Source organism: Salvelinus fontinalis, chromosome 2 (genome assembly GCF_029448725.1).
Source record: "Salvelinus fontinalis isolate EN_2023a chromosome 2, ASM2944872v1, whole genome shotgun sequence".
Taxonomy (NCBI): Eukaryota; Metazoa; Chordata; class Actinopteri; order Salmoniformes; family Salmonidae; genus Salvelinus; species Salvelinus fontinalis.
Genome location: NC_074666.1, coordinates 80,925,654 through 80,953,414, shown reverse-complemented (window position 1 = coordinate 80,953,414; position 27,761 = coordinate 80,925,654). Strand labels below are relative to the sequence as shown.

Sequence of the window (27,761 nt, the reverse complement as noted above, 5' to 3'; positions counted from 1 at the left end):
TTGCAGGTGCCTTGGTGGAAGAGTGGGGTAACATCTTTCAGCAAGAACTGGCAAATCTGGTGCAGTCCACGAGGAGGAGAGGCACTGCGGTAATGCAGCTGGTGGCCACACCAGATACTGACTGTTACTTTTGATTTTGACCCCCCCTTTGTTCAGGGACACATTATTCAATTTCTGTTAGTCACATGTCTGTGGAACTTGTTCAGTTTATGTCTCAGTTGTTGAATCTTATGTTCATACAAATATTTACACATGTTAAGTTTGCTGAAAATAAACGCAGTTGACAGTGAGAGGACGTTTCTTTTTTTGTTGAGTTTATATATATGATGGCAATAACGCTGACTCAACCAGTTTGTTTCCAGTGGGTAGCCCCTTCAAGAATTTACATTGCTTCCCTGGTCAGAATTTGATGCTCTTGTCTTCTACAGATGGGCAGTCTTCAACAGATGGGTAGAGGCAAGAAGATACTTGTCCTAGCTATTTTCTGTCTGTCAGCATCAGCGATGTACTCCTTCATATTCCACCATAGCACAACAGAGGAAGACACAGATCAATTAGTTCCTCAGCAAATAAGGTACATTTTTTTTTCAGCAACTGTTTGTTTTAACTAAGTTATCGTGAAGGCTGAAATCCCTTAGACATTTCAAAATGTAAAGGTACAACATACTTGTTTTTAAGACAGTGCTGCCATCGTGAAAATCAATAAAGTACTATATCAGTTTTAAAATTGTATATCTTCAGCAATGGAACCTGTCCAGTTCTTGTCGATGATGTTCTATTTGTCCCTGTGAATCAATAGAGCCTTACCATCCACCAGTCCCAGACAACCCAATTGCACCTGTCAGGGAAGCGGAGTGTTTATACTGAAAGATCATCTTCCAAAAGACCAGTATGATGACATAGTCAAACGAAGAGCTGAGGAGTACAGGAAGCATCATATCAGGTGGGTAAAATACTACAAATGTAACCTGGTGTTACGGAAATCAAGTAGCTTGCTTAGCGAGTAACCCTTTCCCCCCGATTCGACTTATACCAGGCTCGAACTCGGGACCTCTGCTTCGCAAACACTCGTGACCGCCCTCCTTAATAACAACATTTCAAGCTAACTGTGGAGTTTGTTTATTGCACTTCTTAACGCCGTTACACTGGCAAGCAGGTCATTTCTGGACATGGTATTCTTCCATTTCAAGAAGAATATCCACTAAGTTGATTGTTATGTCTTAAATATGCACATGCATGCTGTACTCAGGAAACATTTATGGGACCATTTGATCTTCTCCTAGGACAAGCTCCAGTCTGAACAGGCTTATATTTGCTCCATCCAACTCCCCTCTTCAGTATCCAATCCAGGGGTTCACTGTTGTCCCTCTTCGGAAGACATTGATACCAGGTAGCCTATGCAAGAACCTCTTGTTTACGTACCCTCCATCATCAATAAAGAAAAAATGTATATGTTCTCTGCAAAGCAGTTACACAATAGATTAGTAACTCAATATTTAAATTGTGCTATAAAAATATTATTTCAGGTTTAGCTCTCCATGCAGCAAAAAGACAAAATTACAAGGTTGGTTCGAAAACGCTTTGAATGGATAATGGCCTTGAGGGTCTCATGTTCTCCATGTTGTAATGAACAAGTGTTTGTTGGTGTTTGATTGGAATCTTTGGTAAGACTTTACAGTAAGGGTAAGGGCAGGATACAAACAATGTCAATTTTACCCTTAATGTTAAGAGTTACCTGCTCTTTTTGGTGGTGGTTCTTTACAACAGGTGTCATATCTACCATTTTCTGCTTAGCTTTTACTTCATGTAGGGGAGAACCGGGATGAAAGTAACACTTAGTTTTTTCCTATTTACTCAGAGATCAATAGTGCTAGAGAAACCATATTTTATGATAAACAACTTACAGTATATATGTCCTCTACCATTAGCAACTGTAATTAAATGTCTAGGACTAATCACTTATAAATAAAAATACAGAACGAAACTAGCAAAATGCTACTTTTGTACTAGCCAGGCGGGTCTAAACTAAAACAGGTTTGGGTGAAAATTAACAGCTGGCCAAAAGTGCACAATATCTGTCTTATTTAAAATTGTTCTGGTTTGTAATGCCCCTTGTGGCCTCCCGGGTGGCGCAGTCGTCACCCGGGAGGCCCCCCGGTGGCCTCCCGGTGCGCCACCAGAGTCTCTGGGTTAGCGCCCAGGCTCTGTCGCAGCCGGCCGCAACCGGGAGGTCCGTGGGGCGACGCACAATTGGCATAGCGTCGTCCGGGTTAGAGAGGGTTTGGCCGGTAGGGATATCCTTGTCTCAGTATGTAAAAAAAAAAAAAAAAAAAAAAAAATGTAATAAAATGTATGCACTCTACTGTAAGTCGCTCTGGATAAGAGCGTCTGCTAAATGACTGAAATGTAAATGTAAATGCACTTTCAACAAAGGTACTATCAGCCATAGTTTCTTGTTTGTGTCGATTCAGTAAATAAGTATATGGGTTTGAAATTCATTAAAATGAACCAATGCCTCAACATCGCAATATTGCGCAATCCCTATTTTGATTTATTTAGCCTATTAAAATTGGACTAAAATGATCACATAATAGCTATATTAACCATCATTTCTTTAATGGAAATGTTCAATGACTATTCATGTTTAGCCCTACTAATCATGACTGTGAATGTTTAGCGCTACAAATCAATTGTCTTCGTCAAGCGTGCTCCTCGTGTCTTGATAGAATACACATTTATATTCTCTTCACAAATGGCAAACTCGTCATGCTTATCACATTTCCATGGCTTGAGGTAATTGACCCCCAGAATCAAACCACTAACCTGTCGATAAAAGCAAATTGTCAATCAAGGCATTATTTTTAATGATGTCATATGCCATTTTTAAACATTTAGATAACATTACGAAAGCAATATGAACTATCAGAGACAATGGCCAGTGCTTAAATTTTTTTTTAAATTTCATTCCAGGTCATCAATTTTGTCCCACCCGGCTCTCCTGTAACTTCTCCCAGGCTAACACCCAAGACTAGCTAGCATGATACTTAAAACCTATGCTGTCGTTCAGTCACTAGATGGGTTAAGACATATGTAAGCACGACTCTACAACCAAAAAAGCATATCAGGGTCCGATGCAGGGAGGTCGTCCTCCGCATTAGGGATATGCTGATTTCACTACATCATTCTAGCTTCTGTGTTATCTGGGAAAATGGGCATGTTACTTTCGCCCTGTGTTACTTTCATCCAAGTGTTATTTATGATACTTATGATTTGTCCCACAGATGGTTTGTGTATGTTTCTACCGTTGTGACTAGATGGAGTAAGCCTACACCAGCTTAATCTAGTGGACACATCTGTTGTTGACAACTGTAGCATTAGAGCAAACCCTAACCTATTCTCCTAACCTGCTGCTTTATTCACATAACCTGCTGCGTTAGTTCTCCTAACTTGCCACGTTAATTATCCTAACCTGCTATGTAAACAAACCATCTGTGATGACAAATCATCAGTACCATCAAACCAGTTCTCCCTGTGTTCCTTTCCTTTTTGCAATGAAGTAAGCAGCAAATCTTTTTTTCCCCCACTGGTTCATTCCTCAGTTACGGTATGTCTGTTTGAGACTGCATTGATATAAACAGGATTGACAAGGTAATTATTTTACCTAGCTAACTGCCTTTTTCTAACAGTTACACAAATATTAAAGGCACTAAAGGCACATGTTCAAATTAAAGTTTTACCATGTAGAACAAATTCATCCACCTATTTTTCACGTTTGTTTACAAGGACAGAAATGCCTACAAGTTTTGTGCTCCAAAAGATACAAATAATTTTTGAACTATACATCTAAATGCTACATCTCAATTTGCATAGTGTTGTTCTGCTTCAATCTAACATCTAACAACAAAACTTATTTTGAATACACCTTTGAGGAACTCAATTGGTTAGAGAGAGAGAAGTATGCAGATGATAACAAGAACCACATTGATTCAACAACTGTACAATCACATAAGTTCCATAGAAGTGGAAAATGGTCCTTCTCAACCTTTGGCCCGAATTTATGAAAACGCTATGGTGGTATGTACCTGCAGGTGACTCTGAGTGTGTCCAGTGGTGTCCTGGCCATCGAGGCCCTTGGAGAGGGGGACAAAGAGGGACAGGGAGAGAAAGAGATCACTGTCCAGTCTACCAGCCTCTCTGACCTCAACAATCTTCTGGGACAAATTACCTACACCAGCACTGTGTACCGAATGAGAACTGGAGATCTGGGTAAGGCCGTAGATCCAGGTTTCCTACCATACCCATGTCTTCCTCTCTACATGATCTGAGACCATCATATGACACCACCCTTCCCTGCTCTTTCACCAGCTCACTTCACGTTTGAACACCATGAGGCTGTCTTCCCCATTGTCATCCAGCAGACATCAGTGCCTGTTTTATATGACATAGGAAATGGTGAGATCCCCCTTTATTCCCTTGTAATGTAGCTAGTATCTGAAAGTGAAATTGGGGAGAATGAATCAACCATAGGGGGAGGATCAAGACTGGGGGTCAGAGTAGTGGGATATAAATAAAGGGTACACTAAAGATAATGTGATTGTTAATCCATTGTTTTTGGTCATGAAGCTTCTACAGATATGAGCAAATGGCGGCGTCTTTAAAACGGCAAAACTTAGGGCTATCATCAGATACCAAGATTAGGTCATTAGGAAGAACTATGACATCACCCCTCAAACTCAGCAAAAAAGTAACGTCCTCTCACTGTCGACTGCATTTATTTTCAGCAAAGTTAACATGTGTAAATATTTGTATGAACATAACACAATTCAAACTCGGACATAAACTGAACAAGTTCCACAGACATGTGACTAACAAATGGAATAATGTGTCCCTGAACAAAGGGGGGATCAAAATCAAAAGTAACAGTCAGTATCTGGTGTGGCCACCAGCTGCATTAAGTACTGCAGTGCATCTCGTCCTCAAGGACTGCACTAGATTTGCCAGTTCTTGCTGTGAGATATTACCCCACTCTTCCAACAAGGAACCTGCAAGTTCCTGGACATTTCTGGGGGGAATGGCCCTAGCCCTCACCCTCCGATCCAACAGGTCCCAGACGTGCTCAATGGGATTGAGATCCTGTCTTGCAGGAAATCACGTACAGAACGAGCAGTATGGCTGGTGGCATTGTCATGCTGGAGGGTCATGTCAGGATGAGCCTGCAGGAAGGGTACCACATGACGGAGGAGGATGTCTTCCCTGTAACGCACAGCGTTGAGATTGCCTGCAATGACAACAAGCTCAGTCCAATGATGCTGTGACACACCGCCCCAGACCATGACGGACCCTCCACCTCCAAATCGATCCCGTTCCAGAGTACAGGCCTCAGTGTAACGCTCATTCCTTCGACGATAAACGCGAATCCGACCATGAACCCTGGTGAGACAAAACCGTGACTCGTCAGTGAAGAGCACTTTTTGTCAGTCCTGTCTGGTCCAGCGACGGTGGGTTTGTGCCCATAGGCGACGTTGTTGCCGGTGACGTCTGGTGAGGACCTGCCTTACAACAGGCCTACAAGCCCTCAGTCTAGCCTCTTTTAGCTTGTTGCGGACAGTCTGAGCACTGATGGAGGGATTGTGCGTCCCTGGTGTAACTCGGGCAGTTGTTGTTGCCATGTACATGTCCCGCAGGTGTGATGTTCGGATGTACCGATCCTGTGCTGGTGTTGTTACACGTGGTCTGCCACTGCGAGGACGATCAGCTGTCCGTCCTGTCTCCCTGTAGCGCTATCTTAGGCGTCTTATTGCCCTGGCCACATCGGCAGTCCTCATGCCTCCTTGTAGCATGCCTAAGGCACGTTCACACAGATGAGCAGGGACCCTGTGCATCTTTCTCTTGGTGTTTTTCAGAGTCAGTAGAAAGGCCTCTTTAGTGTCCTAAGTTTTCATAACTGTGACCTTAATTGCCTACCGTCTGTAAGCTGTTAGTGTCTGAACAACCGTTCCACAGGTGCATGTTCATTAATTGTTTATGGTTCATTGAACAAGGATGGGAAACAGTATTTAAACCCTTTACAATGAAGATCTGTGAAGTTATTTGGATTTTTACGAATTATCTTTGAATGACAGGGTTCTGGAAAAGGGACGTTTCTTTTTTTTCTGAGTTTATAATGAAAATATTAAAGCGGCGCAAACATGCTGTCAGCTTGCCAACTTCAACATACCATAACTCTACTTCCTCCATTCCTGAAAATTGGGCTTTAAGCATCTTCATTGTGAGCTGCACAAACTCTGCTGGTTTACCAACTTCAACATGCCATCACCTAACTGCTATCAGCAATGCTGGTGTATTGACATAGTCAGGTCCAAAAGTATTGGCACCCTTGATAAAGATGAGCTGAAAAGACTAATATAAAAGTGAGTTGCTGTATATTTTATGCAAGAAAAGAGAGGAAAATTCTGTTATGTTATAGTAATACAATTGCTCAGAGAATGAGATTTTGTTTAAGAACTAAAAAAGCTGCGGTCAAAATGATTGTTTTCAACATTCCTCCATACAGAATCTTTGATATCCTTTGTGCTGGTACTTGGTAAAGTTCATGATGCCATTGACCTTAATAAGGGCCCCTGGACCAGTGGAAGCAAAACTAGCCCCATAATATCAAACATCTACCACCATGCTCAATGGGTGATTATGATATTTGGGTGACATATGGGGAGTATGCAAGCCATTGAAGAACTGGGGCATTTTCAGCTGCCAGGAATTGTGTACAGATCCTTGCGACATGGGGCTGTGCATTATCAAACATGAGGTGATGGCGGCGAGTGGCACGACAATGGGCCTCAGGATCTCATCACGGTATCTCTGTGCATTAAATTGCCATCGATAAAATGCTATTGTGGTCGTATTGCACGCTCCCTCAAAACTTGAGACATCTGTGAAATTGTGGTGTGTGATAAAACTGCACATTTTAGAGTGGCCTTTTATTGTTCCCAGCACAAGGTGCACCTGTGTAACGATCATGCTGTTTAATCAGCTTCTTGATATGCCACACCTGTCAGGTGGATGGATTATCTTGGCAAAGGAGAAATGCTCACTAAAAGGGACGTAAAGAAATTTGTGCACAACATTTGAGAGAAATAAGCTTTTTGTGCATATGGAAAACTTCTGGGATCTTTTATTTCAGCTCATGAAACATGGGACAAACACTTTACATGTTGCGTTTATATTTTGGTTAAGTATACAAATCAAACAGACACGTCCACCTCCAATTGCAGTAGGATCTAGGTCACAGGGGTGTCAAACTCATTCCACGGAGGGCCTAGTGTCTGCAGGTTTTTGTTTTTTCCTTTCAATAAAGCCCTAGACAACCAGGTGTGGGGAGTTCCTAACTAATTAGTGATGTTAATTCATCAATCAAGTACAAGGGAGGAGCGAAAACCCGCAGACACTCGGCCCCCCGTGGAATGAGTTTGACACCTGTGATCTAGGATGTCGCTGCGTGTAACCAGAGATGATCTCTCATTGCAGATATCAACTCCCGGGTGACCATTGTCACCAAGACGTTTCTGAGATACACCGAGCTGCAGGTCCTCATCAGTAGCATAAGGACCTATTACAAGGACATCAAAATCATCATCGCCGACGACAGCCTGGAGCCACAGAAAGTGAACGGCTCCAACATTGAGCAGTACATCATGCCCCCAGCACAGGTACAAGCTGGTTTTGGTCAAATTAAAAACCTCAAAGTGGACATTCAATGTGAATTGATGATGGACATAACATACATGTTGAGCATGTGTGATTGAATTTCTGAGTTGAAAGGAATAGAAAAAAGATTTTATTGAATTGTTATTGTCAATTATTGTGATGTGCAGGTCTTACATAACCCAGGTATATGTATTTGTCTTCAGGAGCAGATCAGTGCAATAAGGCAACCTGCCATCGACCTACACTTACAGTAGTAGGATCTTAATTTGAGCCAGTTTGCTACAGCAGGAAAATAATCCTGCAGCAACAGGAAATGTGGATTATAATAAATGGACATTTTTTTGTAGGGATTGGTGCTTCTTTCGTTAGGGAAAATTAAGTCTGAAGTTTTAAAGTGCAAATTACAAGCGTTAGCTGTGCAAGAAAATTCTCAGCAACAGAAGAGTACATTTATATCCTACATATTGTTACATTCGAATTCCCAGGTTAAAACACTAAACGGACATTATGAAAGCTTAACCAAGTTTATTCTTCCCAGAGGATCAATACAGCTGCATTAGACAAAACATGCTTCCACCTCCACAAGTATATATACTCCAATTTAAGCACTCCTCCTTCTCTCCAATCTTTACATCTTTTATGGTTTGACAGGAAGACAAAGTGATGGGGTAATGAACCATTTCTTCTCCCTTAATAAGGTGATCTAACCTGACCTCAACCCCCTTGATGCCTAATCCAAAGCTCTCCACCCGTATCACCTATAGCAATCCTGTGACTTCCTCCTGTCTACCCAGCACATTCCACAGCCATCTGGCTCGTACAGATAACCATTAACTTCTGATCTAAAATCACTTTGTTTCTTTACAAAGTGATTCCGGAACAAGAACAACAGTACAGCCATCAACCGTCTACCTTATGGGACAGCTGAAAACAATGCTGCCCCATCCACAGCTCGATCCAAAATGCCTCTCCATGAACTGAAAGAGAGGCTCCTTTTGTAGGGCTAGCCCCTCCCCTCAGAACAATTAACACTAATTAATTAAGCAATTAACTATACAAACCTACATTTTCCATGAACTAAACCTACTAAAGGATATACCTTGCAACACGTTTTTTAAACAATACCACAACATAACATTTACAACATTACATCACTACTGAGCTATTTGGGACAGGCACTTTAAAGTCAGCCCAATTCCCTTAGCTCGGGTCCTTTTCCAGCATACCCGTAAGCTACAGAGATGGAGAGAGAGAGGAACAGAACAAACAAACAAAGCGCTCATCCACAACATTGATAAGTATAATAAAATATTGCATATCTTAAATACACTGCTCAAAAAAATAAAGGGAACACTTAAACAACACAATGTAACTTCAAGTCAATCACACTTCTGTGAAATCAAACTGTCCACTTAGGAAGCAACACTGATTGACAATAAATTTCACATGCTGTTGTGCAAATGGAATAGACAAAAGGTGGAAATTATAGGCAATTAGCAAGACACCCCCAATAAAGGAGTGGTTCTGCAGGTGGTGACCACACACCCCTTCTCAGTTCCTATGCTTCCTGGCTGATGTTTTGGTCACTTTGAATGCTGGCGGTGCTCTCACTCTAGTGGTAGCATGAGACGGAGTCTACAACCTACACAAGTGGCTCAGGTAGTGCAGTTCATCCAGGATGGCACATCAATGCGAGCTGTGGCAAAAAGGTTTGCTGTGTCTGTCAGCGTAGTGTCTAGAGCATGGAGGCGCTACCAGGAGACAGGCCAGTACATCAGGAGACATGGAGGAGGCCGTAGGAGGGCAACAACCCAGCAGCAGGACCGCTACCTCCGCCTTTGTGCAAGGAGGTGCACTGCCAGAGCCCTGCAAAATGACCTCCAGCAGGCCACAAATGTGCATGTGTCAGCATATGGTCTCACAAGGGGTCTGAGGATCTCATCACGGTACCTATTGGCAGTCAGGCTACCTCTAGCGAGCACATGGAGGGCTGTGCGGCCCCAAAAAGAAATGCCACCCCACACCATGACTGACCCATCGCCAAACCGGTCATGCTGGAGGATGTTGCAGGCAGCAGAACGTTCTCCACGGCGTCTCCAGACTCTGTCACGTCTGTCACGTGTGCTCATGTGCTCAGTGTGAACCTGCTTTCATCTGTGAAGAGCACAGGGCGCCAGTGGCGAATATGCCAATCTTGGTGTTCTCTGGCAAATGCCAAACGTCCTGCACGGTGTTGGGCTGTAAGCACAACCCCCACCTGTGGACGTTGGGCCCTCATACCACCCTCATGGAGTCTGTTTCTGACCGTTTGAGCAGACACATGCACATTTGTGGCTTGCTGGAGGTAATTTTGCCTGCGCTGGCAGTGCACCTCCTTGCACAAAGGCGGAGGTAGCGGTCCTGCTGCTGGGTTGTTGCCCTCCTACGGCCTCCTCCACGTCTCCTGATGTACTGGCCTGTCTCCTGGTAGCGCCTCCATGCTCTGGACACTACGCTGACAGACACAGCAAACCTTTTTGCCACAGCTCGCATTGATGTGCCATCCTGGATGAACTGCACTACCTGAGCCACTTGTGTGGGTTGTAGACTCCGTCTCATGCTACCACTAGAGTGACAGCACCGCCAGCATTCAAAGTGACCAAAACATCAGCCAAGAAGCATAGGAACTGAGAAGTGGTCTGTGGTCACCACCTGCAGAATCACTCCTTTTTTGGGGGTGTCTTGCTAATTGCCTATAATTTCCACCTTTTGTCTATTCCATTTGCACAACAGCATGTGAAATTTATTGTCAATCAGTGTTGCTTCCTAAGTGGACAGTTTGATTTCACAGAAGTGTGATTGACTTGGAGTTACATTGTGTTGTTTAAGTGTTCCCTTTATTTTTTTGAGCAGTGTATGAACACTGACAAGTGTGAAATGTATGTACTAAGACAGAAGTTAATTTGTGTGTCGACCCACATTGTTAACTTATCTTATAACGGAGCAGGGAGGAGTGATGAATGTGTGCGTGAGTTAAAGTACCAAATGCTGCCCGCGGCCAGTGGGGCTTCTACGCCACACAGTCTCTATCACCACTCAGATACTATAGTCTTACTTCTGATGTAGCATGTCTCTGGGAAAGCATTGTTCAAAGTTTAACCCAGAATCCAACAATATGTAGCAAACTCCAGTCGGCCACACTGGAATTGAATAAAAATACATTTGAGAAGAACGCAGACAACCACCAAAGCCTTGAGGAGTTTGAATTGTCACTATCTGTAGCAGCAGTCAAACAAATGAACATGTTTATAGCCTTCGCAAGCATGCACGTTTATTTAGATGACGTCACATACGTTTTTCTCATTCATGGTGGCTATTGTTGAAGCAAAAGGTCTGTTTAAAGGGCTGCGTTTACACAGGTCTTTTGACCAATCATATCAGCTCTGAAAAAGAGTTCGGACATATAAAGTTTGAATGTGAACTACTTCTAAGAGGCAAACATTCAGTTGTTCCGAACACACTTCACTCGCGCTAAAGAGGTAGGCTCGCTGGGCAGGTGGTATCACATACGCACATCCAATACCTCTGGGACGCTGATTTAAGGTGTTTACATATCCTAATCATTCGAAAGATTGCCTTCTAGTTCCTCCCAAACCCGGATCCGGGAGCACCCCCGTCAGTAAAAAAGCTGACTAGCATAGCCTAGCATAGCGTCACAAGTAAATACTAGCATCTAAATATCATTAAATCACAAGTCCAAGACACCAGATGAAAGATACACATCTTGTGAATCCAGCCATCATTTCTGATTTTTAAAATGTTTTACAGGGAAGACACAATATGTAAATCTATTAGCTAAACACGATAGCAAAAGACACAACTTTTTTTGTCCACCATTTTTTTCCTGCATAGGTAGCTATCACAATTTTGACCAAATAAAGATATAAATAGCCACTAACCAAGAAACAACTTCCTCAGATGACAGTCTGTGTAATGCCCGGGGTGTAGTGGAGGAAAGAGTCACACGCAGGAGACAGAGAGTTCAGAGTAGCGTTCTAATTTAATACCACAAACAGGTGAACACGACGCCACTCTAAAAATGAATGCTCCACCACATAAACGAGAACACGAAATACCATGAGACAACGTACACGAACCGTGACACACAAGCATGTACAACAAACAATCCCGCACACCCAGCAGGCCGGGCTGCTGGGTAATAAAGCCCCACAAATCACCCTAACCACAAACAGGTGTCCCTAATCACCAAAAGGGAGGGGGAGGAAAAGTCAGTAGCAGCTACTAGGCCGGTGACGACGACCGCCGAGCACCACCCGAACAGAAAGGGGAGCCACCTTCGGTGGGAGTCGTTACAGTCTGATAACATATTTATTGTATAGCATATGTTTTGTTAGAAAAATGTGCATATTTCAGGTATAAATCATAGTTTACATTGCAGCCACCATCACAACTCTCACCAAAGCAACTAGAATAACTACAGAGACCATCGTGTATTACCTAATTACTCACCATAAAACATTTCTTAAAAATACACAGAGTACAGCAAATGAAAGACACAGATCTTGTGAATCCAGCCAATATTTCAGATTTTCTAAGTGTTTTACAGCGAAAACACAATATAGCGTTATATTAGCTTACCACAATAGCAAACATCACAACAGCATTGATTCAAGCCAAAAATAGCGATAACGTATAAACCACCAAAATATATACATTTTTTCACTAACCTTCTCAGAATTCTTCAGATGACAGTCCTATAACATCATATTACACAATGCATATAGAGTTTGTTCGAAAATGTGCATATTTAGTGGCACAAATCGTGGTTATACAATGAGAAAAGTTGCCAAGCTGCCCAGAAAATGTCGGGAGAAATCTTTGGAGAGGCACCTATTCTAATCAGTAACTAATCCAAAACTTGACTAAAAAATACAGGTTGGACAGCAAATGAAAGACAAATTAGTTCTTAATGCAATCGCTGTGTTACATTTTTTAAATTAACGTTACTTCAACATACAGCGTGCGCTAAAGTGAGACCACACCGAAATTCATGACAGAATTATTATTTGACATTTGTCAACATAAATACGAATTAACAGCATAAAGACTGCTTACTATTTGCTGAGCTTCCATCAGAATCTTGGGCAAGGTGTCCTTTCTCCAGAACAATCGTCTTTTGGTTGAAAGATGTCCTCTTCTCCTGTAGAAATAGCAGCTAACGATAGCCACCCACTGGAGAGGTGTCCAACTCGTGAAAGCGCATGACAAAGAAATCCCAGAAAATCGCAATAAACTGATATAAACTGCTATAAGTCGATTTAAATTAACTACCTTATGAAGTTTTTAAGACAAAAATCAAATTAAATCAGAGCCGGAGATACAGAACTGCTAAAACGAAAGCTTTTCAGGACGCCATTGTGATGTCCCTCTTGCGCCAAGCGCCCCGTTGAAAAGAACGGTACTTCCGTTCCATGAGCCTTTATAGTGTCCCAGATTGTGCAATCCAGTCCATTCAAATTCTCACCGTTTACTGACATCTAGAGGAAGGCGTATGCAGTGCATGTAGCCCCATAGCTTACATGGGGACTTATAAACTGGCCTCAGAACAGGGACCTCGATTTCAGAAATCTCACTTCCTGACAGGAAATGTGCTGCAGAATGAGTTCTGTTTCACTCAGAGAAATAATTCAAACGGTTTTAGAAACTAGAGAGTGTTTTCTATCCAATAGTAATAATAATATGCATATTGTACGAGCAAGAATTGAGTACGAGGCAGTTTAATTTGGGAACGTAATTATTACAAAGTCCCAACAGCACCCCCTATTGAGAAAAGGTTTTAAAGGGCTGCGTTTACACAGGTCTTTTGACCAATCATATCAGCTCTGAAAAAGAGTTCGGACATATAAAGTTTGAATGTGAACTACTTCTAAGAGGCAAACATTCAGTTGTTCCGAACACACTTCACTCGCGCTCAAGAGGGAGGCTCGCTGGGCTGGTGGTATCACATGCGCACATCCAATACCTCTGGGACGCTGATTTAAGGTGTTTACATATCCTAATCATTCGAAAGATTGCCCAGATAACCAGGTGTTTTAATCAGCGTATGCTTACTTCGATCTTGACCTTACGCCAATTAAGATAAACAGAGTAAGGCGTTTACATGACTATTGCATAATCTGCCACTGCCATAACCAGTTTAATATCCAATTATTAGTGTGCATGTAAACGTAAACTGATTAGTGTGCATGTAAACTCACTGATTGAAGTGGATTTAATAACAAGTGACATCAATCGGGGATCATAGCTTTCTCCTGGATTCACCTGGTCAATCTCTGTCATGGAAAGAGCAGGCGTCCGCCCATTTGTTAGACATCTGCAGCTGCTAAAGAACATTCTATTTCAGTTAGTGCAGGGTTTCCTTTCCTATGTTATACGGGTGTAGGATCTTAATTTGATCACTGTTGCTGGGGATTTTCCTGCGCTGCAGAAAATACAGATGAGCTTTGGGAATTACATAAATTAACTGAAAACCCGGACTAACACATGGCTATATTAACAGTATTGCACTTTTTATGTAGTGTAATTTTGGCCAGCTAATAGCCTAACCACCAATCAAGCAACATTATGTACTAAACATTCAAATTCCTTTGCTGCAGGTCTATTTTGCAATGACAATGCTGGTCAAATTAAGATCCTACATCTGTATGCCTTTCGAATCCTGCACCCAAAGACTTTTGTTGATGAACATTCTGCAGTTACCATTCTTTTATAGGATACAAAAATAATAATCACAGATCGGCACTGCTACAAAGTAATTTTGAGGACATTTTCCTTCCCAAAGGGCTGGTTTGCTGGCAGGAACCTGGCTGTCTCTCAGGTCACTACCAAATACTTCTTTTGGGTCGATGACGACTTCCTGTTCACAGACCAAACCAAGATTGAGAATCTGGTGGAGGTGATGGAGGCCACACCAGAACTAGATGTGGTGAGCAGAGTAACTGTAGCCTGATCCCCGATCTGTCACCAGACTAGAACAAGTATTACCTGTTTTGCTTAGACTTGGGCTGGAACTCAGTGGTAACACAACTCTCAACCAACACTTTTTCTTTACAATATTGATGGTGTCAAGGTCCTCCCCTCCAATGAGGTTCGAAACCTTGGTGTGATACTTGACAACCAGCTCTCGTTTGAGGCCCTCATCAAAAGTGTGACCAAAGTCCCATTTTTCCACCCACTCCTTTATCTCATCCTGTCTGGACTATTGTAATGCCCTGTTTATTGGTACATCTGCCAAGTGCCCAAACAGGCTACAATATGTCCAGAACTGTGCTGCACGTGTTTCAAGGACCTCTGCTAGTTCTATTTTCATGTCCTCTGGATCCGACAACACATGAATATAGCTTTGTTTGTTGTCTGTGTTCCAGAGTCTTGGAAAAAAGGGTCCCAGAAGGGTTCTACAGCTGTCCCCATAGGATAAACCAATTTGGTTCAAGGTAGAAATCTTTTTGGTTACGGATAGAACCCTTTTGGGTTCCATGTAGAACCCTCTGTGGAACAGTTATACTACATGGAAGAAGCAAAAAGGGTTCTACCTAGAACTGAAAATAATTATTCAAAGGGTTCTCCTATGGGGACAGCAGAATACTAATATTAGGTTCTAGATACACTCTTAGGGGGAAAAAAGTGGTATGTGTTTTTCTGTGTTTTGGATTGTTTTTATTGTAAATTTTTTCTACGCATTGGGTCTGAGAAATGCACTTTATAAATGAAATGAAGAATTATTATTATTACTACATGTGAACCTGCTCTGTTCTCTGCCTCCTGTGATCAGGTGGGCGGCTCAGTGGCGGGCCATGGCCAGTTCTACTTCTCTTTGGTGTACGAGGAGGGTAATGGGGAGGACGGGGGTTGTCTGAACAGAAAGAGTGCAGTGAAATACCAACCTGTTCCAGGCTTCCCCACCTGCTCCTTCACCAGCGGGGTGGTCAACTTATTCCTTGGTCGCACAGATGCTGTGCGCAAAGTGGGCTTTGACCCCCTGCTGAAGAGAGTGGCGCACTCAGGTGGGCTTCATTACATTTTCATTTATTTAACCTCTATTTATCCAGGAAGTCCCACTGAGGTTTGAAGATCTCAATTAGGAGGGATATTATCATTATATATATATATACAGTACCAGTCAAAAGTTTGGACACACCTACTCATTCCTTGGTTTTTCTTTATTTTTACTATTTTCTACTTTGTAGAATAATAGTGAAGACATCAAAACTATGAAATAACACACATGAAATCATGTAGTAAGCAAAAAACTTATAAACAATTAATAAATTTATTTTATACTTGAGATTCTTCAAAGTAGCCACCCTTTGCCTTGATTACAGCTTTACACACTCCTGGCATTATGCTCTTCACTTACCCTCTTCACTATTATTCTACAATGTAGAAAATAGTAAAAATAAAGAAAAACCAAGGAATGAGTAGGTGTGTCCAGACTTTTGACTGTTGATATATATATTTCCTTGATTATTTTAGGAGGGAGACTTGGCCAATATGTATTCTGTATGTAGATATACAGTATGAGAAGTGCACAATGTGTATGACAGAGGTATCGTATAATATATGTATAATGTTGAGTGTGTAATGTACAGTCAGTCTATTTTGTACTGTATATAGCAGTACTTTGTGTCTAAGACAATTTTCCCACCAGGGACATTAAAGTTCATCCTGTGCTAAGAGGGCAGTTAAAAGCCCAGTAAAAACAGTGACACACATTTTACATTTACATTTTAGTCATTTAGCAGACACTCTTATCCAGAGTGACTTGCAGGAGCAATTAGGGTTAAGTGCCTTGCTCAACGACACATCGACAGATTGCAGCAAGTCTGTAAACTATGCCAATAGGAAATCTGGAAAGCTGTGTCAATAAGAAAGACAGATGGACAAATTTGAGGTTCAGTTTCAGTGTTGTTGGGTTAAGTGTGGTAAGTTTTGAAGAAGTCAATTGTTTCTACAGGTGATTATTATGATGTTGCTGATATTACGCTGAAGGCACTGCTCTGTCTTTGGTAATTCATCTTTGGTCCATTCCATTTCCCCTGTCCATATGTCTGTTTCAGAGTTCTTCATGGATGGGTTGGGCAGTTTGCTGGTTGCCAGCTGTAGTCATGTCAGCATCGACCACCAACCCAGAATTGAAAACGCAAAGTACTCTTCGTTCCGAAATCAAAAATCAAAAGACGCAGAGGACAAACTAGCCCACCACTTCTTCAAGAACCACCTGAAATGTGTCCGTTATGGATAGTCTGGACCACAATGACAAAACCATTGATGCCATTCTTTGTGATGCACCTGATTGTTTTAATGGTGTGATTGATATGAGTGAAAGCCATATGGGTTACATTTTCCAACCGGATGATTCAACAGTGAAGATTTTCACACACAACTGCCTCAACACTCCTTTTTTAGCCAAAAACCTGGAGTTTTTCTCCTTCATTTCGCATGAGAGAATGGCTTAAGATAAGACTTTTGCTCTATGTCAGATCGAACAGGCCCAGGAATTAAATAGCTCTTCCTCTGGACCTCTGTCTCTACCCCCCAAAGGTGTGTGTGTGTGTGTGTGTGTGTGTGTGTGTGTGTGTGTGTGTGTGTGTGTGTGTGTGTGTGTGTGTGTGTGTGTGTGTCTTGGTTGCATTGGGAGGTGTCAGGTTACACGCTATGGGTTTACAAGCAGAGGAAAATACTCAAGGACTTCTTTCTAAAAATAAATACATTTAAAAACATTCTTTACAACAAAAATTATAATTACACATTACCATTCAAAGTTGAGGTCACATAGAAATGTCCTTGTTTTTTAAAGAAAAGCCTTTTTTTTGTCCATTAAAATAACATCAAATTGATCAGAAATACATTGTTAATGTTGTAAATAACTATTGTAGCTGGAAACGGCAGATTTCTATGGAATATCTACATTGATATACAGAGGCCCATTATCAGCAACCATCACTCCTGTGTTCCAATTGCACGTTGTGTTAGCTAATCCAAGTTTAACATTTTAAAAGACTAATTGATCATTAGAAAACCATTTTGCAATAATGTTAGCACAGCTGAAAATATTTTTCTTTGCAACTCTGCCTAGAAGGCCAGCATCCTGGAGTCGCCTCTTCACTGTTGACGTTAAGACGGGTGTCCTCTTGCTCAGTTGTGCACCGGGGCCCCCCACTCCTCTTTCTATTCTGGTTAGAGCCAGTTTGCGCTGTTCTGTAGTACACAGTGTTGTATGAGATCTTCAGTTTCTTGGCAATTTCTCGCATGGAATTTGCCTTCATTTCTCAGAACAAGAATAGGCTGACAAGTTTCAGAAGAAAGTCCTTTGTCTCTGGCCATTTTGAGCCTGTAAACAAACCCACAAATGCTGATGCTCCAGATACTAAACTAGTCTAAAGAAGGCCAGTGTTATTGCTTCTTTAATCAGAACAACAGTTTCCAGCTGTGTTAACATAATTGCAAAAGGGTTTTCTAATGATTAATTAGCCTTTTAAAATGATACACTTGGATTAGCTGACACAACGTGCCATTGGAACACAGGAGTGATGGTTGCTGATAATGGGCCTCTGAACGCCTATGTAGATATTCCATAAAAAATCTGCCGTTTCCAGCTACAATAGTCATTTACAACATTAACAGTGTCTACACTGTATTTATGATCAATTTGATGTTATGTTATTTCAAAAACAAGGACATTTCAAAGTGACCCCAAACTTTTGAACGGTAGTGTATAAACATTTATTGGGTATTCAAGTGTAGTATTGTATAATAATAATATGTATGATTTATATGAAGGTTTAGTCAAAACATTAAGATTATAGTTTAACATTGCATAGTAAACGTTTTAATAATTGTAATATGTATGCATTTCTGTACTAAAGATTTTGAAGAAAATAAAGGGTTTTAAAAGAAAATGTAATTCACCTTTAATGAAATCTCTGTCTCTCTCTGTCTCCCCAAGCTGTTTCTCTCTCTCTCTCTCTCTCTCTCTCTCTCTCTCTCTCTCTCTCTACACAAGAGAGCTTGGTTCTTGGGATGTGTGCATGTAGTGTCTTTGAAGCAACTGTATAACACTTACAAAAAAAAAAGAGTTCTCACTCAGCTATCCAGATTTAATGGTCAACACGTTGTTAATCTAGATGGTCCTAACACACAAGGGGCCAATATGTACACAAAGGGCACCCCAAATTGTCTTTGAAACAACTGTTTTAAACCTGTTTAACCTTTACCCTTATAAAAAGAGTTCTCAGGGTGGGCAAGATATACCCTTTACTGCTGACCTAAACAGATACATTTGGTTTTCTCTATTGACGTTCTGTATTATGTCATGTTATATGTTTTGTGTGGACCCCGAGAAGGGCAGCTGCTGCTTTTGCAACAGCTAATGGGGATCCTAATCAAATGCCAAATACCAAACCTTTACCCTTTTAAAAAGAGTTCCACAGGGGGGGCATCCGGGAATGTCCGTGTTATGTCCGGTGGATGTCTCAGTCAATCCCCCCCCAAAATAATCCAGATGCCTCACACCGTTATTGAAGGGTTATTGTAATCTTAAAGATATACCATTTACTGCTGAGCTTAACAGATACATTTTACCCCCCCCCCCCCCCCCCCCCCCAAGGTTTTTATTCATACTGTTTGTAGACAATAGATTCTGCCGTCTTACACGGAACCCAAACCGGCTGCGCTCGTGCGCCATCGTGCATAAATGTATTCTGTTCACCTACGCCAAACACGATCACAACACGCAGGTTAAAATATCAAAACAAACTCTGGACCAATTACATGAATTTGGGGACAGGTCGAAAAGCATTAAACATTTATGGCAATTTAGCTAGTTAGCTTGATCTTGCTAGCTAATTTGTCCTATTTAGCTAGCTTGCTGTTGCTAGCTAATTTGGCCTGGGATATAAACATTGAGTTGTTATTTTACCTGAAATGCACAAGGTCCTCTACTCCGACAATTAATCCACACATAAAACGGCCAACCGAATCGTTTCTAGTCATCTCTCCTCCTTCCAGGCTTTTTCACCTTTGAACATATATGGTGATTGGCAATTAAACTTTCTAAGTATTACTACACCTACCGGCAACACAGTTCGTCTTTCAATCACCCAAGTGGGTATAACCAATGAGGAGATGGCACGTGGGTACCTGCTTCTATAAACCAATGAGATGGGAGATGCAGCACTTGCAGCGCGATCTGCGTCAGAAATAGAAAGGACTTCTATTTTAGCCCTTGGCAACGCAGACGCTCGTTGACGCGCGCAAAATATTTGAATAACATAGATTTCTAAATAGATTTTCCGACGCGAGCGGTGTGGTCAGCCTGTTAGGTTCTAACTGTTAGAAACTGGGACATGCTGGGACATGCTTAAACTTCTTGTCAATAGGGGGCGCTATTTTCACTTTGGAAAAAATCGTGCCCAATTTAAACGGCCTCGTACTCTATTCTAGATCATACAATATGCATATTATTATTACTATTGGATAGAAAACACTCTCAAGTTTCTAAAACTGTTTGAATTATATCTGTGAGTAAAACAACTCATTTGGCAGCAAACTTCCAGACAGGAAGTGAAAATTCTGAAAATGGGGCTCTGTTTCAGGGCCTGCCTATTCAACTGGCTTATATTTATCGATATACATACACTTCATACGCCTTCCACTAGTAGTCAACAGGCAGTGGAAGGTGGAATGGGGTGTCTAGCTTGATCTGAGGTCGAACAAGAGCTTTTGGAGTGGCAGGTCAGGAATTTCCTTTCTCTACCAAGGTGCGCGAAGCACCTCGATATTGTCTTCTGATAAGCATTCGGTTTACACGGCGAATATCTCCGGCTCTGATTTTATTTGATACATGTGATAATAACATCGTAAAGTATGTTTTTTCAACCGAGTTGTATCAGTTTATTCAACGTTTATTGGGACTTTTGGAGTTTTCCGTTCTTTACGTCAAGAGAAGATGGGCATGTTCGCGCCACATGGCTAGCTAAGGTTGCTAATTCGACAGGAGAAAAGGACATTCTAAAACCAAACAACGATTTATTCTGGACCTAGGACTCCTTGTACAAGATTCTGATGGAAGCTCAACAAAAGTAAGAACAATTTATGATGTTATTTCGTATTTCTGTGGAAAATGTTGATTCCTACTCTCTTACGTTTTGGCGAGCGCTGTCTCGCAATAACGCAAGCTGTTTGTTATGGTAAAGTTATTTTAAAAAATCTAACACGGCGGTTGCATTAAGAACCAGTGTATCTTTCATTTACCATACAACAAGTATTTTTATGTAAAGTTTATGATGAGTTCTTTGGTCAGATTAGGTGAGTGTCCAAAATATCTCTGGAGATTCTGGTGAATCGATGCTACGTATTCACAATGTATAATCAGGATTTGTAGCTCTAAATATGCACATTTTCAAACAAAACATAAGTGTATTGTATAACCTGATGTTATAAGACTGTCATCTGATGAATTTTAAGTTTAGTAATTCATTTTATCTCTATTTTGTCGGTTTTGTGCAAGCTATTTTTGCGGGGAGTAAATTGCGTTGTGTGTTTGGCTACTGTAGTGAGCTAATAGAAATATATATTGTGTTTTCGCTGTAAAACACTTAAAAAATCGGAAATATTGGCTGGATTCACAAGATGTTTATCTTTCATTTGCTGTACACTTTTAAAGAGCAAGCAGGCATCCCCTACTGACGGGATGAGGTCAATATCCTTCCAGGATACCCGGGCCAGGTCAATTAGAAAGGCCTGCTCACTGAAGTGTTTTAGGGAGATTTTGACAGTGATGAGGTGTGGACGTTTGACCGTGGACTCATTACGCACGCAGGCAATGAGGCAATAATCACTGAGATCCTGGTTGAAGACAGCAGAGGTGTATTTAGAGGGCAAGTTGGTCAAGATGATATCTAAGAGGGTGCCCATGGTTACGGTTTTAGGGTTGTACCTGTTAGGTTCCTTGATAACTTGTGTGAGACTGAAGGCATCTAGTTTAGATTGTAGGACGACCGGGGTGTTAATTAACAAACAGATCACCGACCATTTAGAATCCCACCGTACCTTCTCCACTATGCAATCTGGTTTCCGAGCTGGTCATGGGTGCACCACAGCAACGCTCAAGGTCCTACACGATATCATAACCGCCATCGATGAAAGACAGTACTGTGCAGCCGTCTTCATCGACCTGGCCAAGGCTTTCGACTCTGTCAATCACCGCATTCCTATCGGCAGACTCAATAGCCTTGGCTTCTCAAATGACTGCCTCGCCTGGTTCACCAACTACTTCTCAGATAGAGTTCAGTGTTTCAAATCGGAGGGCCTGTTGTCTGGACCTCTGGCAGTCTCTATGGGGGTGCCACAGGGTTCAATTCTCGGGCCGACTATTTTATCTGTATATATCAATGATGTCGCTCTTGCTGCTGGTGATTCTCTGATCCACATCCACGCAAAAGACACCGTTCTGTATACATCCGGCCCTTCTTTGGACACTGTGCTAACAAACCTCCAGACGAGCTTAATGCGATACAACCCTCATTCCGAGTCCTCCAACTGCTTTTAAATGCAAGTAAAACTAAGTGCACGCTCTTCAACCGATCACTGCCCGCACCCCCCTGCCTGACTAGCATCACTACTCTGGACGGTTCTGACTTAGAGTATGTGGAGAACTACAAATACCTAGGTGTCTGGTTAGACTGTAAACTCTCCTTTCAGACTCACGTTAAGCATCTCCAATCCAAAATTAAATCTAGAATTGCCTTCCTATTTCGCAACAAAGCCTCCTTCACTCATGCTGCCAAACATACCCTCGTAAAACTGAATATCCTACCAATCCTTGACTTCGGCTATGTCATTTACAAAATAGCCTCCAACACTCTACTTAGCAAATTGGATGTAGTCTATCACAGTGCCATCTGTTTTGTCACCAAAGCCCCATATACTACCCACCATGCAACCTGTATGCTCTCGTTGGCTGGCACTCACTACATATTCGTCGCAAAACCCACTGGCTCCAGATCATCTATACGTTTTTGCTAGGTAAAGCCCCGCCTAATCTCAGCTCACTGGTCACCATAGCAACACCCACCTGTAGCACGCGCTCCAGCAGGTATATTTCACTGGTCACCCCCAAAGTCAACACTTCCTTTGGCCGCCTTTCCTTCCAGTTCTTTGCTGCCAATGACTGGAACGAATTGCACAAATCACTGAAGCTGGAGTCTTATATCTGCCTCTCTAACTTTAAGAATCAGCTGTCAGAGCAGCTGTACCTGTACACGATCACTGTACCTGTACACAGCCAATCTGTAAATAGCACACCCAACTACCTCATCCCCATGTTGTTACTTATCCTCTTGCTCTTTTGCACCCCAGTATCTCTATTCTTTAATTGCACATCATCATCTGCTCATCTGTCATTCCAGTGTTAATACTACATTGCAATTATTTTGCCTCCATGGCCTATTTATTGCCTTACCTCCCTACTCTTCTACATTTGCACACACTGTACAAAGATTTTTCTATTGTGTTATTGACTGTACGTTTGTTTATGTGTAACTCTGTGTTGTTGTTTTGTCGCACTGATTTGCTTTATCTTGGCCAGGTCGCAGTAAATGAGAACTTGTTCTCAACTGGCCTACCTGGTGAAATACAAAATAAAAATAAAAATAAAAACTCTCAGACTAGAAACTATGATAATAAACTATGACCGACTATGAGGTTGTGTGTGTGTTTGTGTGTGTGTAAGGGAGGATCTATTATTTAATGGTGTAATATTTCTCTCTCTTTTTCTCTCTCTACTACCTCTATCAATGAATACCAAAGTAAAAAAGATTTAACGTTTCAATGTTTTGTATTGCAACAGTTCTGAAAGACAATGACATCACATTTTTAGGGAATTATTAATATGTGTTACATCGTGTGCATCTGTGATAACTTTATGTAATGGATCCTCTCTCTCTCTCTCTGAAAAAGACAAATTACATGACATTGACTCCTGAGTGTTGATTTTTTGCCCTGTGTGTGGAGTAAAGGTGGTCCAGAGTTTTTTTTCCCCTCTGGTTGCACATTTAACATGCTGATAGAAATTTGGTGAAACTGATTTAAGTTTCTCTGCATTACAGTAAAGTCCCTGGCTACTAGGAGTGGGTGATCACTCTGGGTGAGCGTTTTCTTGCTTGCTTATGGCGGAATACAGCTCATTCAATGCTGTCTTAGTTCTAGCCTCTGACTGTGGTGGTATGTCAATAGCTACAAAAAATACAGATGAAAACTAGATAGTGTGTGTCACGCCCTGACCGTAGATTGCTTTGTATGTTTCTATTTTTTTGTTTGGTCAGGGTGTGATGTGGGTGGCCATTCTATGTTTGTATGTCTAGGTTTTGTATTTCTATGTTTGGCCTGGTATGGTTCCCAATCAGAGGCAGCTGTCTATCGTTTTCTCTGATTGAGAACCATACTTAGGTAGCCTGTTTTCCCACTGTTAGTTGTGGGTGGTTATTTTCTGTTTAGTGTTTGTATCACCTGTCAGAACTGTTTTGGTTATTCCTTTTGTTATTTTGTATTTAGTGTTCAGTTTCAAATAAATAATATGAACACGTATCACGCTGCACCTTGGTCCTCACCCTCCTCACCACCAGAGGTGGTATTAGAGGAGGTATTAATACAGTCTTCCACTCATCCTACTCCCGGATACGCACCAGATTGTGAGCGCTCCTGAGATCCAATTTTGTGATGAAGAACGCCCCGTGCATTGACTCAATCGCACTGGCTATGAGAGGCAGCGGGTAACTGTACCTCACAGTGATCTGATTGATACCTCGATAGTCAATACACGGGCGTAAACCTCCATCTTTCTTCTTCACAAAATAGACACTCAAGGAGGCAGGCCGAATGTATCCCTGCCCCAGAGATTCGGAGACATATGTTTCCATAGCTGCCGTCTCCTCCTGTGACAGAGGATACACGTGACTTCTGGGAAGTGCTGCGTCTACCAGGAGATTTATCGCACAATCACCCCGTCAATGGGGTGGTAGTTGAGTCGCCTTCTTTTTTTAAGGCGAGAGCCAAATCGGCATATTCAGAAGGGATGTGCACGGTGGAGACCTGGTTTGGACTTTCCACCGTAGTTGCACCTATGGAAACACCTACACACCTCCCAGAGCACTTACGTGACCATCCCTTGAGAGCCCTCTGTTGCCACGAAATAGTGGGGTCATGATAGGCCAATCAGGGTAGCCCCAGCACCACGGGAAACGCAGGAGAGTTTAATTCTCTCCTCATGACCCTCCTGCGTTATCATGCATGCATCATGCTAAGCTATGTGAAAATTAACGATCAATAAAGTTCCCAGCTGCGCCTGAATCTACTAGCGCCTTATGCTGGGAATGCAGGGAAAACTCAGGAATATCTATTAACACAAACATGTGAGCAACAAGGAGCTCGGGTGCCTACTCACCTGGGATGATCCAACAGTGCCCTGCCTGCTACCTCGACTCTCTGTGTGTCAGAGCTGTGTGTAAGTTGACTATGAAAACATTTTGGAATTTCCAACACATTAATGTTTCTTATTAAAAGAAGTGATGCAGTCAGTCTCTACTCAACTCTTAGCCAAGAGAGGCTGGCATGCATTGTATTAATATCAGCCCTCTGATGACAATGAAGAGCAAAGCGTGCCACTCTGTTCTGGGCCAGCTGCAGCTTATCTAGATCTTTCCTTGCACCCCTGGACCACACGACTGGACAATAATCAAGGTTAGAAGAGTAGAGGGACTAGAGAGCTGCCCTGCGGTACACCACACTTTACATGTTTGGCATTAGAGAAGCGTCCATTAAAGGAAACCCTTTGAGTTCTATTAGATAGATAGCTCTGAATCCATGATATGGCAGAGGTTTCAACAACAGGTTATGTCAATAATATCAAAGGCTGCACTGAAGTCTAACAGTACAGCTCCCACAATCTTCTTATCACTTTCTTTCAACCAATCATCAGTCATTTGTGTCAGTGCAGTACATGTTGAGTGCTCTTCTTTATAAGCATGCTGAAAGTTTGTTGTTAATTTGTTTACAGAGAAATAGCATTGTTTTTGGTCGAACACAATTTTTTCCAACAGTTTGTTAAGAGCTGGCAGCATGTTTATAGGTCTGCTGTTAGAACCAGTAAAGGCCGCTTTACCACTCTTGGGTAGCGGAATTACTTTGGCTTCCCTCCAGGCCTGAGGACAAAGACTTTCCTCTAGGCTCAGATTAAAAATATGACAGATAGGAGTGGCTATAGAGTCAGCTACCATCCTAAGTTTCCATCTAAATTGTCAATGCCAGGAGGTTTGTCATTATTGATCGATAACAATCATTTTTCCACCTCTCCCACACCAACTTTACAAAATTCACATTTGCAATGCTTTTTCCATCATTCTTTATATCATTGATCTTGGCTTCATAATACAGTTTCTTCTTCTTTTTGTTGAGTTTAGTCACGTAATCTCTCAATTTGCAGTAAGCCAGCTAGTCAGATGTGCAGCCAGACTTATTAGCCACTCCTTCTACCCCATCTCTTTCAACCATACCGTTTTTCAATTCCTCATCAACCCATGGAGCCTTAACAGCTCTAACACTCAGTTTCTTAACAGGTGCATATTTATCAATAATTGGAAGAAGCAATTTCATAAATCCATGAAGTGGAGCGTCTGGATGCTCCTCATTAATCACATCAGACCAACAGATATTTTTAACATCATCCACATAAGAGTCACAGCAAAATCTTTTGTATGATCTCTTATAAACTTTAGGCCCAGTTGTTGGAACTTTGCCTTTCCTGGATATAGCCACTATATTGTGACCACTGCATCCAATGGGTACAGATACAGCTTTAGAACAAAGTTCTACAGTATTAGTAAAAATGTGATCGATACATGTGGATACATGTGTAAAAAACCCTGGTTTGTTGATTAATAACCTGAACCAGATTACAGGCACTGGTTACAGTGAAAATCTTCCTCTTGAGCGGACAGCGTGATGAAAACCAGTCAATATTCAGGTCCCCAAGAAAGTAGACCTCTCTGTTTTACATCACATACACTATCAAGCATTTCACACATATTGTTTAGATACTGACTGTTAGCACTTGTTGACCTATAGCAACACCCCAAAATAAAAGGTTTTAGATGTGCCAAGTGAACCTGCAACCACAACACTTCAATAACACTTGACAAAAGATCTTCTCTAAGCATTGCAGGGATATGGCTCTGAAAATGTACTGCAACACCTCTCCTATAAGCATTTCTGTCTCTTCTATAGATGTTATATCATTGTATTGCTACTGCTGTATCATCAAATGAATTATCTAAGTGAGCCTCAGAAATGGCTAATATATGAATGTTATCTGGTGTTATCAAGTTATTGATTTCATTAAACTTATTTCTAAGGCTACATATATTAATATGAGCTATTTTCAGCCCTTTCCCGGGTAGCTTATCAGAGAAAGACATAATACTGAAAAGAGCAAACAAAGCCAGAGAAAAAAATATACATTCAGCTGTCCTTTAATCAATTGGTGTGTGTGTGTGTGTGTGTGTGTGCTGCGGGTTGCAGTTATGAACCCATGGGCTTGGCTCTCTCATCTCTTCCAGGCTTCTGGATAGTCCTCATTGAGGAAGATATACACTCCTCTCAAGTTCTTGGCTCTTTCCAGTACAGCTACCTTGTCCTTGAACCTCAGGAACTTGACCACTAGCGGCCTATCACCTGGGCTGGTGGTGGTTATTTCCAGTCCTGCAGGCACGCTCCACCTCAATCTTCCGGTGGTCCATCTTCAATTTCTCAGAGATCAATTCCCTCACTTTGTCCTCAGACTCCGTCCAGGTCTCATGTGGAAAATCTGCAATTCCGTCCACAACCATGTTGTTTGGCCTTGATTGTACCTTGAGATAGTCTGATTTATCCGTCATTGTTGTCATGGATTCACACACAGAACTGATGTCCTCTCTCAATGACTTACAGATTGCTGTCATCTTGCC

At 41.8% G+C, this 27,761-nt stretch overlaps 1 protein-coding gene across 1 annotated transcript; it reads left to right on the top strand.

Moving 5' to 3' along the window:
- Positions 1-428: 428 nt before the first annotated feature.
- Positions 429-18,204, top strand: LOC129869367 (beta-1,4 N-acetylgalactosaminyltransferase 2-like). Its single transcript, XM_055943710.1, has 10 exons — positions 429-574; positions 800-943; positions 1,284-1,390; positions 1,527-1,564; positions 4,089-4,266; positions 4,366-4,452; positions 7,525-7,706; positions 14,546-14,689; positions 15,536-15,767; positions 16,821-18,204. Exons 1-10 carry the CDS (start codon positions 429-431, stop codon positions 17,003-17,005), a joined length of 1,443 nt encoding a protein of 480 aa, XP_055799685.1. The 3' UTR covers positions 17,006-18,204.
- Positions 18,205-27,761: the final 9,557 nt, after the last annotated feature.